The sequence below is a fragment of the Oryzias latipes genome, chromosome 18 (genome assembly GCF_002234675.1).
Source record: "Oryzias latipes chromosome 18, ASM223467v1".
NCBI lineage: Eukaryota > Metazoa > Chordata > Actinopteri > Beloniformes > Adrianichthyidae > Oryzias > Oryzias latipes.
This window is the reverse complement of record NC_019876.2, coordinates 13,885,446-13,896,915: the sequence shown is the minus strand read 5'-3', so window position 1 is coordinate 13,896,915 and position 11,470 is coordinate 13,885,446. Positions and strand designations below refer to the sequence as shown.

Sequence of the window (11,470 nt, the reverse complement as noted above, 5' to 3'; positions counted from 1 at the left end):
TTATACCTGTACTTGTTGGTGTATTAATCCTTGTTGTTACTATAGGTGAGGTACCTTCAGCTGTTATTCTTGAACTGAATCCAAGTGTTGATTGGCCCAATATTTTAGTTGTTGGTTCTACAGTCTTAAATGCAGTTCTTGCCGCAGTGGTCAATGTAGCAACATTTTCTGTTGCAACAGATAAAGTACCTATTGCTGCTGTTGTTTGGATATTGGGTGTGGCAATTCCTAATGTTCCTGAAGTTTGAGTGGCTGCAGTTGTTGTTGGTGAAGTGAGTAAAACAGTTGTTTTGTCAAATATTTCAGGTGAAGATTCAACGGGTAAAAATGAGGTTGATGCAGCAGTTGTTAATGTGGCAGCATTTTCTGTAGTTGTGGCTGAGGATTCAAACATAGCTTTAATTGTTGTTGTATTTGGTGTATTAATCCTTGTTGTAACTTTAGGTGAGGTACCTTCAGCTGTTGTTTTTGAACTGACTCCAAATGTTGATTTGCCGAATATTTCAGTTGCTGGTTCTGCAGTCCTAAATGTAGTTGTTGCATCAGTGGTAATTGTAGCAACATTTTCTGTTCTTGAAGCAGACGAAGTAAATGTAGATTCGCTTGTTGGTGTAAGAGCCGTTGTAGCCGTTGATTTTTCCCTGGTAACGTTAATTTCAGTAGTTGTTGATGAACTGAGTGTAAGCGTTGTTTGCTCAAATGATCCAGTGGGTCTTTCTGAAGATTTAACTTTGGTTGATGAAGAAGTGTTTTTTGTTACAAGATTTTCTGTAGTTGGACTAGACGAAGTTATTGTTCCTGTGCTTTCGGGTTTAAAAGGTGTGGTAATGTCTGTTATTGCTGTAGTTGATGAAGATGCAGCTGTAGTTGAAGAAGTGTCTAAAACTGTTGTTTGGTCAAATATTTTAGGTGTTGTTTCTAAAGGTTCAACTATGGTTGATTTAGAAGTGGTTGCTGTAGGAACATTTTCTGGTGTTAAGGTGGATGAAAGTATTGTCTCTGTGCTTTCTGGTTTATAAGGTGTGGTCATCTCTGTGGTTGCTGTAGATGATGTAGATGATGTAGCTTCAGCTGTAGTTGAAGAATTCACTAAATTTGTTGTTTGTTCAAATATTGCAGCAGTTGTTTCTAAAGATAAAAATATGGTTGATGAAGAAGTGGTTGCTGTTGCTACATTTTTTGTAAATGGAGTAGATGAAAGTATTGTTTCTGTACTTTCTTGTTTATAGGGTGTGGTCCTATCTGTTGTTGCTGTAGATGATGTAGCTTCAGCTACAGTTGAGGAAGTTACTAAATGTGTTGATTGTTTAAATCTTGTAGGTGTTGTTTCTACCAGTTCAAATGCAGTTGATGAAGTAGTGGTTATTGTTGCAACATTTTCTGTAGTTGAAGTAGATGAAAGTAATTTTTCTGTGCTTTCTTGTTTATAAAGTGTGGTCTTCTCTGTTGTTGCTGTAGTTGATAAAGCTTCAGCTGTAGATGAAGAAGTGACTAAAAATGTTGTTTGTTCAAATTTTTTAGGAGTTGTTTCTAATGGTTCAAATGTGGTTGATGAAGAAGTGATTGCTGTTGCAACATTTTCTGCAGTTGGAGTAGATGAAAGTATTGTTTCTGTGCTTTCTGTTTTATAGGGTGTGGTCATATCTGTTTTTGCTGTAGATGATGTAGTGACTAAATACGTTGTTTGGTCAAATCCTGAAGGTGTTGTTTCTACAGGAAAAAATATGGTTGATGAAAAAGTAGTTACCGTTGCAACATTTTCTGTAGTTGGAGTAGATGAAAGTATTGGTTCTGTGCTTTCTGGTTTAAACAGTGTGGTCATCTCTGTAGTTGCTGAAGACGATGTAGCTTCAGCTGTAGTTGAAGTAGTTACTAAATGTGTTGATTGTTCAAATCTTGTAGGTGTTGTTTCTACCAGTTCAAATGCGGTTGATGAAGTAGTGGTTGCAGTTGCAACAATTTCTGTTGTTGAAGGAAATGAAAGTATTGTTTCTGTGCCTTCTGATTTATAAGGTGTGGTCATCTCTGTTGTTGCTGTAGATGATGTATTTTCAGCTGTAGTTAAAGAAATGACAAAAACTGCTTGTTCAAATATTGTAGGTGTTGTTTTTAAAGGTTCAACTGTGGTTGATTTATAAGTGGTTGCTGTAGCAACATTTTCTGGTGTTAAGGTAGATGAAAGAATTGTCTCTGTGCTTTCTTGTTTATAAGGTGTGGTCATCTCTGTTGTTGCTGTAGATGATGTAGCTTCTACTGTTTTTGAAGAAGTGACTACTAGTGTTGTTTGGTTATATGTTGAAGGTGTTGTTTCTATAGGTACAAAAATTGTTGACGAAGAACTGGTTATTGTTGCAACATTTTCTGGTGTTAAGGTAGATGAAAGTAATTTTTCTGTACTTTCTTGTTTATAAGGTGTGGTCATCTCTGTTGTTGCTGTAGTTGATGTAGCTTCAGCTGTAGTTGAAGAAGTGGCTAAAACTGTTGTTTGGTCATATATCGTAGGTGTTGTTTCTACAGGTTTAAATGGGGTTAATGAAGAAGTGGTTGCTGCTGCAACCTTTTCTGTTCTTGGAGTAGATGAAAGTATTGTTTCCGTGCTTTCTTGTTTATAAGGTGTGGTCATTTCTGGTGTTGCTGTAGATGATGTAGCTTCAACTGTGTTTGAAGAAGTGACTACTAGTGATGTTTGTTTAAACATTGAAGGAGTTGTTTCTACTGGTAATAAAATGGTTGATGAAGAAGTGGTTGCTGTTGCAACATTTTCTGCTGTTGGAGGAGATGCAGAAATTGTTTCTGTAATTTCTTGTTTATAAGGTGTGGTCATGTCTGTTATTGCTGTAGTTGATGAAGATGCAGCTGTAGTTGAAGAAGTGGCTAAAACCGTTGTTTGGTCATATATTGTAGGTGTTGTTTCTACAGGTTTAAATGGGGTTAATGAAGAAGTGGTTGCTGTTGCAACATTTTTTGTAAATGGAGTAGATAAAAGTATGGTCTCCGTGGTTTCTGGTTCATAGGGTGTGGTCCTATCTGTTGTTGCTGTAGATGATGTAGGTTCAGCTACAGTTGAGGTAGTTACTAAATGTGTTGATTGTTTAAATCTTGTAGGTGTTGTTTCTACCAGTTCAAATGCACTTGATGAAGTAGTGGTTATTGTTGCAACATTTTCTGTAGTTGAAGTAGATGAAAGTAATTTTTCTGTGCTTTCTTGTTCATAAGGTGTGGTCTTCTCTGTTGCTGTAGTTGATAAAGCTTCAGCTGTAGTTGAAGAATTGATTAAAAATGTTGTTTGTTCAAATTTTGCAGGAGTTGTTTCTAATGGTTCAAATGCGGTTGATGAAGTAGTGGTTGCTGTTGCAACATTTTCTGTAGTTGGAGTAGATGAAAGTATTGTTTCCGTGCTTTCTGTTTTATAGGGTGTGGTCATATCTGTTGTTGCTGAAGATGATGTAGTTTCAGCTTTAGTGTAAAAAGTGACTAAATACGTTGTTTGGTCAAATCCTGAAGGTGTTGTTTCTACAGGAAAAAATATGGTTGATGAAGAAGTGGTTACCGTTGCAACATTTTCTGTAGTTGGAGTAGATGAAAGTATTGGTTCTGTGCCTTCTGGTTTAAACAGTGTGGTCATCTCTGTAGTTGCTGTAGACGATGTAGCTTCAGCTGTAGTTGAAGTAGTTACTAAATGTGTTGTTTGTTCAAATATTGTAGGAGTTGTTTCTAAAGGTTCATATGTGGTTGGTTTAGAAGTGGTTGCTGTAGCAACCTTTTCTGGTATTGAAGTAGATGAAAGTATTGTATCTGTGCTTTCTGGTTTAAAAGGTGTGGTCATCTCTGTTGTTGCTGTAGATGATGTAGCTTCAGCTTTAATTGAAGAAGTTACTAAATGTGTTGATTGTTCAAATCTTGTAGATGTTGTTTCTACCAGTTCAAATGCGGTTGATGAAGTAGTGGTTGGAGTTGTAACATTTTCTGTTGTTGAAGGAAATGAAAGTATTGTTACTGTGCCTTCTGATTTATAAGGTGTGGTCATCTCTGTTGTTGCTGTAGATGATGTATTTTCAGCTGTATTTGAAGAAATGACAAAAACTGTTGTTTGGTAAAAAATTTTAGGTGTTGTTTTTAAAGGTTCAACTATGGTTGATTTAGAAGTGGTTGCTGTAGCAACATTTTGTGGTGCTAAGGTAGATGAAAGAATTGTCTCTGTGCTTTCTGGTTTATAAGGTTTGGTAATCTCTGTTGTTGCTGTAGATGATGTAGCTTCAGCTGCAGTTGAAGAATTGACTAAAACTGTTGCTTGGTCATATATTGTAGGTGTTGTTTCTAAAGGTTCAACTATAGTTGTTTTAGAAGTGGTTGCTGTTGCAACATTTTCTGGTGTTAAGGTAGATGAAAGTTTTGCTTCTGTGCTTTCTGGTTTATAAAGTGTGGTCATTTCTGTTGTTGCTGTAGATGATGTAGCTTCAGCTATAGTTGAAGAAGTGACTAAAACTGTTGTTTGGTCAAATATTGTAGGTGTTGTTTCTAAAGGTTCAAATGCAGTTGATGAAGTAGTGGTTATTGTTGCAACATTTTCTGTAGTTGAAGTAGATGAAAGTAATTTTTCTGTGCTTTCTTGTTCATAAGGTGTGGTCTTCTCTGTTGCTGTAGTTGATAAAGCTTCAGCTGTAGTTGAAGAATTGATTAAAATTGTTGTTTGTTCAAATATTGCAGGTGTTGTTTCTACCACTTTGAATGTGGTGGATGAAGTAGAGGTTGCTGCTGCAACATTTTCTGTTCTTGGAGTAGATGAAACCAATGTTTCTGTGCGTTCTGGTTTATAAGGTGTGGTCATCTCTGTTGTTGCTGTAGATGATGTAGCTTCAACTGTTTTTGAAGAAGTGACTACTAGTGTTTGGTCAAATGTTGAAGGTGTTGTTTCTACAGGTACAAAAATTGTTGATGAAGAACTGGTTATTGTTGCAACATTTTCTGATGTTAAGGTAGATGAAAGTAAATTTTCTGTGCTTTCTTGTTTATAAGGTGTGGTCATCTCTGTTGTTGCTGTAGTTGATGTGGCTTCAGCTGTAGTTGATGAAGTGACTAAAATCGTTGTTTGGTCATATATTGTAGGTGTTGTTTCTTCAGGTTTAAATGGGGTTAATGAAGAAGTGGTTGCTGTTTCAATATTTTCTGTAGTTGTAGTAGATGAAATTATTGTTTCTGTGCTTTTTGGTTTATAAGATGTGCTTTTCTCTGTTGTTGCTGTAGACGATGTAGCTTTAGCTGTAGTTGAAGAAGTGAGTAAAACTATTGTTTGGTCATATATTGTAGGTGTTGTCTCTACAGGTTCAAATGGGGTTGATGAAGAACTGGTTGCTGTTGCAACCTTTTCTGTAGTTGTAGTAGATGAAAGAATTGTTTCTGTGCTTTTTGGTTTATAATGTGTGGTTATCTCTTTTGCTAATGTAGATGATGTAGATGTTGTTTGATCATATATTGTAGGTTTTGTTTTTACAGTTTCAAATATGGTGGTCGAAGTAGTGTTTACCGTTGCAACATTTTCTGTTGTTGAAGTAGTTGAAAGTATTTTTTCTGTGCTTTCTGTTTTATAAGGTGACATCCTACCCGTTGTTGCTGTAGATGATGTAGCTTCAGCTGTAGTTGAAGAAGTGACTAATTGTGTTGATTGTTCAAATATTGCAGGTGTTGTTTCTACCAGTTCAAATGTGGTTGATGAAATATTGGTGACTGATGCAACATTTTCTGTTGTTGGAGCAGATAGATTTATTGTTTCTGTGGTTTCTTGTTTATAAGGTGCGGTCATCTCTGTCGTTGCTGTAGATGGTGTAGTGGAAGATATGTCATCTAAAGAAAAAAATATTAATATTTTTTTTATATATAAAGCCCAAAATAATTTTACAGTAACAAAAAATGACATATCTTACATTCATTATCCACAGTGATGGAGTCAATGGAAATGTTGAATTCTGTTATATTTGATGCAGCATCAATTAGAACATTAATGATATCTGTGTTTTTTGGAACAGATGTTGAAATAAATGCCACTTCCATGGTGTTGACAATCGACCCCTTGCTGCAAAAGTAATACAAATAAAGTTATGAGGAAAAGCGTTCAAATTTTAAAAACGAAGGTTTTGTTTTAGAGACAAAACAAAAAATTGTGCATATACCTGAAGAATATAACTATTATGTCGATGAACGAGGTAAAAGCCCGTCTAAAGAATGGCTCAAACTGTTGAAAGAAAATAACATGTAATTATCCATAAATTTAAGACACTTGCGTTTTAACTTAAAATCTTTAAAGAGTTTGACTCATCACTTCTTTTACTCCAAACTGTTAAACTTTTTATTTTATTTTTTTATTTATTTGGTGGTGTGACATGCATCTTTTACAACTTAAACATGTATGATTTGCAAAATCATGGCTTGCCTTTCAAGTAAGCAGTGTTTTTTTATTGAACAGAAATTATGCCTGTCATATTTTTTCTCCATCCAGTCAGATCTTCTATGCATAAAAAGCTATTTAAAAAAAATCAATGTTCCTTTTGATCCAGGAAATGTAGATGAATTTAGTAAATCAAGGGGTATTATGGCGTTTCACTGCTGTCATCAATTGAATTAGCGCAAAAACATCTGAGCGGGTGTCTTCAGGAACTGAGTGAGCGAACCTTACAACCGCGCAGGCGCAATTCTAACTGAGCACCCCCGCAATTTACGACTGCACGCCTGCAATCCGGTTTATAAACCAGTTAGGATTACAAGCCTACACTTGTAAAATGCGGGGTCGCTCAGTTAGAATTGCGCCTGCGCGACTGTAAGGTTCACTGACTCATTTTTTTGAAAAACACCGCTCAGTTGTCTTTGCAGTTTTTCAATTCATGGCAACGATGAAACTCAAAAGGGAATCTTCTGAAGAACTTTTAAATTAAAGAATGATGTAAAATTGCAAAACAGGAATCTTTTATTGAAAGATCACTTTTAGATCCCACAAAGATGTTTCTCTAGCAATAAGGTTTTAAATGTATTTACTAAGAAATAAAAATGAAATACTTTAACATGACAACTTTTTTGAGAAAAACTGTTTCGGAAGGATTTCTTGTGTAATTTTCCATTTTGCATTAATATTGTTTGACAGCTCACCATACATTTTTTCAATATTTTTCTAGTTCAAAATAAGTATTTCAGCATAAATCTTTTCATAGCTTAACATCAGTGGAAGTAATGCTGTTGTAAATACAATTTCTTGTTAAGAATTTTTAAATAAAATGAAAACAGTAGAAACTTACTTTAGACTTGATCAGGTCAGCCCGCTCTTTAAAGGCTGGTGATGATTGATTCTGCAAATCAGTTGTGAATGTCTCTCCATCAGATCTGAAGGTTAATCTCTTCTTCGTTTTATTCACTGCTGTTGTGGAAGTTGTTGTTTTAGATGTGGTGGTGGCGGTCACCAGAGTTGTTGATGCAGTAGATGGTGTAGCTTTTGTCAAAGTTGCCACAACAGTGCTTGTTAAACGTTGAGTTTCAGTTGTGGAACTGGATATAGCTTTTGTTGCTTCAGGTGCTGGTTCTGCTGTGCTTGCTTGAGATGCTAATGTGACAAAGGTACCCTTAGTTGTTACTGGGAAAGTGACCACTGGTGTTATTTGGTCAAACATTGCAGTTGATGTTTTTGTGTGTTTATATGTTGTTGATGCAGGGGTGCTCAGTGTTACGAAATTCTCTGTTGCTAGGGATGGTACATAGGCTGCGGTTGTCACTGATGTTCCCTTACTTGAGGTAGCTTCCGCTGTTGTTGTTGAAGTGCCTACAGCTGTATTTTGGTCTAATAATGTTGTTGTTTGTTCGGGGGGTCTGAATGTGGTTGATGCTTCAAAGCTTGATGTGGCACCAATTTCTGTTGTTGAAGAAGATAAATCAGATGAAGCTGCACTCTTTGGTGCATACATTGTGGTGTTTTCTGATGTTACTTTGGTTAAGGTTTGTTCAGCTGTTGTATTTTCAGCTACAATTGTTGATTGGCCAAAAAATTCAGCTGTTGTTTCTACAGCCTTTAATGTAGTGGATGCAGCAATAGTTGAGGTAGAGACATTGTCTTTTGTTGCAGTGGATGTGTCTAATTTAGCTGTGGTTTCTGGTGTAATAGGTTTGTTTGTTTTTGATGTCTTTGTATTTAAAGTATCTTTAGTTGCTGATAATGAGGTAAATGACAGTGTTGTTTGATCGATCCTAGCATTTGTTGTTTCCACAGTTTCAAATGTGGTTGATGCCGGCGTGTTGGTTTTTGTGACAATGTCTGATGTTTGAGCAGATGAAGTTATTTTAGTTCTGGTTGTTGATGTATTAGGTGTGGAAGTTTTAAACGTTTCTGTTGTAAAAGTATGGTCAGCTGTTGTTGGAGACGGAACTACAGCTGTGGTTTTGTCTAGTAATGTAGTTGTTGTTTCTGTGGGTCTGAATGTAGTTGATGCCTCATAGGTTGGTGTGGCACCATATTCTGATGTTGAAGAAGATAAAACAGATGAGGCAGCACTTGTTGGTTTGTAGTTTGTGGTGATATTGGATGTTACTTTTGTAGAAGTACCTTCAGCCGTTTTAGAACTGACTACAAGCGTTGATTGGTCATGAATTTCAGTTGTTGTTTCTATGGTCTTAAATGTAGTAGCTTTGGCAGTGGTTGATGTAACAACATTGTCCATCGTTGTAGTGGATGTGCCTAATCTAGATGTGGTTGTTGGTATCTTAGTCTTTACTGTAGTTGGAGAAGTGACTACTACTGTTGTTTGGTCACACAATGCAGGGGTAGTTTCTACAGTTTCAAATGTGGTTGATGGAGCAGTGGTTGATGGAGCAGTGGTTGATGGAGCAGTGGTTGATGGAGCAGTGGTTGATGTGGCAACATTGTCCATCGTTGTAGTGGATGTGCCTATTCTAGATGTGGTTGTTGGTATCTCAGCCATAACTGTAGTTGGAGAAGTGACTACTACTGTTGTTTGGTCAAACAATGCAGGGGTTGTTTCCACAGTTTCAAATGTTGTTGATGCAGCAGTGGTTGATGTGGCAACGCTTTCTTTTCCCGTAATGAATGACTCCAACATAGCTGTGTCTGTTGGTAAATTTGGTGTAGTAATCTTTGCATTGACTGTAGCTGAGGTATCTTCAGCTGTTGTTCTAGCACTGAGTTCAAGTGTTGATTGGCCGAACACTTCCGTTGTTGATTCTACAGGCCTATATGTAGTTGATCCAGCAGTGGACGACATAGCAACATTTTCCGTTGTTGAAACTATTGTGTCTAATTTAGCTGTTGTTGTTCGTGAATTGGGTGTTGTAATCCTTAATGTACCTGAAGTTAGAGTACCTTTTGCTGTTGTTGGTGAAGTGACTAAAACTGTTGTTTGGTCAGATACTGCAGGTGTTGTTTCTACAGGTTCAAATGTAGTTGATGCTGCAATGGATGTTGTGGCAACATTTTCTATTGTTGGAGCAGACAAATTGAATGGAGCTGTGGTTGTGGGTGTATTAGGTGTAGCAGTCTGTGTTGTTTTCCTAGTAATGGTAACTTCAGTGGATCTTGGGGATTTGACCGCAACCGTTGTTTGGTCATATGTTTCAGTTGAGGGTTTAAATGCGGTTGATGAAGAAGTGGTTGTTATTGCAACATATGCAGTTGTCAGAGAAGATGAAGTTATTGTTGCTGTACTCTGTGGTTTATAAGGTGTGGTCATCTCTGTTGTTTCTGTAGTTGTTGTTGGTTCAGCCATTGTTGAAGAAGTGATTGATGCTATGGATTGCCCCTTTAGTGTAGTTGTTGTTTCTACAGGCTTAAGTGTAGTGGATGCAGCAGTGGTGGATTTAGCATCATTGTCCATTGTTGAAGGAGATGTGCCTAAATTATCTGTGACTGTTGGTGTACTGGGTGTGGTATACCCTAATGTCCCCATAACTGTTTGGTCAAATGTTACCAGTGTTGATGCCACAGGTTCAAATGTGGTTGATGCCGGCGTGTTGGTTTTTGTGACAATGTCTGAGGTTTGAGCAGATGAAGTTATTGTAGTTCTGGTTGTTGATGTATTAGGTGTGGAAGTTTTAAAAGTTTCTGTTGTAAAAGTATGGTCAGCTGTTGTTGGAGACGGAACTACAGCTGTGGTTTTGTCTAGTAATGTAGTTGTTGTTTCTGTGGGTCTGAATGTAGTTGATGCCTCATTGGGTGTTGTAATCCTTAATGTACCTGAAGTTAGAGTACCTTTTGCTGTTGTTGGTGAAGTGACTAAAACTTTTGTTTGGTCAGATACTTCAGGTGTTGTTTCTACGGGTTGAAATGTAGTTGATGCTGCAGTGGCTGTTGTGATAACATTTTCTGTTTTTGGAGCAGACAAAGTCAATGGAGCTAAGGATGTATTAGGTGTAGTAGTCTTTAATGTTTCCCTAGTAAGGGTAACTTCAGTGATCCTTGGGGAACTGACTGCAACCGTTGTTTGTTTATATACTGCAGTTGATCTTTCTGAAGGTTTAAATGTGGGAGATGAATAAGTGGTTGCTGTTGCAACATATTCGGTTGTTAAAACAGATGAAGCTATTGTTGCTGTGCTTTCTGGTTTATAACGTGTGATCCTCTCTGTTGTTGTTGTATCTAATGTAGCTTCAGCTGTTGTCGGAGAAATGCCCACTACCGTGTTTTGGTCAAATATTGCAGATGTTGTTTCTACAGGTTCAAATGTTTTCGATGGATAAGTGGTTGATCTGACAACATTTTCTGTTGTTATTGTGGTTGACCCTATTGTAGCAGGTCTTGTTTTTAAATGAAGTGTAGTATTCTTTGATGTGCTCGTAGTAAAGATGCCGTGTGCTGTTGTTGGAGATTTTATCACACCTGATGTTTGGTCAAATGTAGTCTTTTCTTGTAATGTTGTTACAGGTATGGTGGTCGGCATTATTCGTGCTGTTTCAGCTTGAGTTGATTTAGTTAAAGATGTCTCATCTAAAGAAAAAGATGCAATCCACAAATGAAGCTGTAAAGATTTTCATGTTATTAGAAAATGTCATAGTTTTCTTACATTCGTCCTCCACAGTGATGGAATCATAAGCAATGTTGAATTCAGTTATATTTGATGCAGCATCAATTAGGACATATGTGATGTCTTTGTTGTTTGGAACAGATGTTGAAATAAATCCCACTTCCATGGTGTTGACAATGGACCCCTTGCTGCAAAATTAATACACATTAAGTTATAGGCAAAAACTATTGCAATTTAAAAAGTGAGGTTTTGTTCAGGGACCTAAAAAATAAGGAATACAATACCTGAAGAAGAGCACTGTTAAGTAGAGGAATGAGGGAAAGGTCCGTCTGTAGAATGGATCAAGCTGTAGAAAAACAAATTGATGTACATTTTTTTAACATCTTTTCAGTTAATGACTTTGAACAGATTAAGTCCTTATTTCTGTTACCCTAAAAGCTCTTCTCCTTCAACTTTTCCTT

The 11,470-nt window shown here is 36.8% G+C and overlaps 1 protein-coding gene across 1 annotated transcript; it reads right to left on the bottom strand.

Annotated features, from left to right (window-relative positions):
* Nucleotides 1-542: 542 nt before the first annotated feature.
* On the bottom strand, nt 543-11,439 carry LOC110013810 (mucin-5AC-like). Its single transcript, XM_023948999.1, has 5 exons — nt 7,769-11,439; nt 4,130-4,260; nt 3,483-3,513; nt 2,321-3,435; nt 543-641 (listed from the first exon to the last, which is right to left on the bottom strand). The coding sequence occupies exons 1-5, from the start codon at nt 10,923-10,925 to the stop codon at nt 543-545; spliced, it is 4,533 nt and encodes a 1,510-aa protein (XP_023804767.1). The 5' UTR covers nt 10,926-11,439.
* Nucleotides 11,440-11,470: the final 31 nt, after the last annotated feature.

Excerpts from the sequence above, each read along its gene's own strand:
- LOC110013810 (XM_023948999.1), bottom strand. The coding sequence starts at position 10,925 with ATGCCGACCACCATACCTGTAACAACATTACAAGAAAAGACTACATTT. Across the intron at positions 3,436-3,482 it reads TCAGGATTTGACCAAACAAC|CAACAACAGATATGACCACA; the intron begins GTATTTAGTCAC and ends CATCATCTTCAG. Across the intron at positions 642-2,320 it reads GTTCTTCGTCAACAATTTTT|GGAAAAATCAACGGCTACAA; the intron begins GTACCTATAGAA and ends TAACGTTACCAG.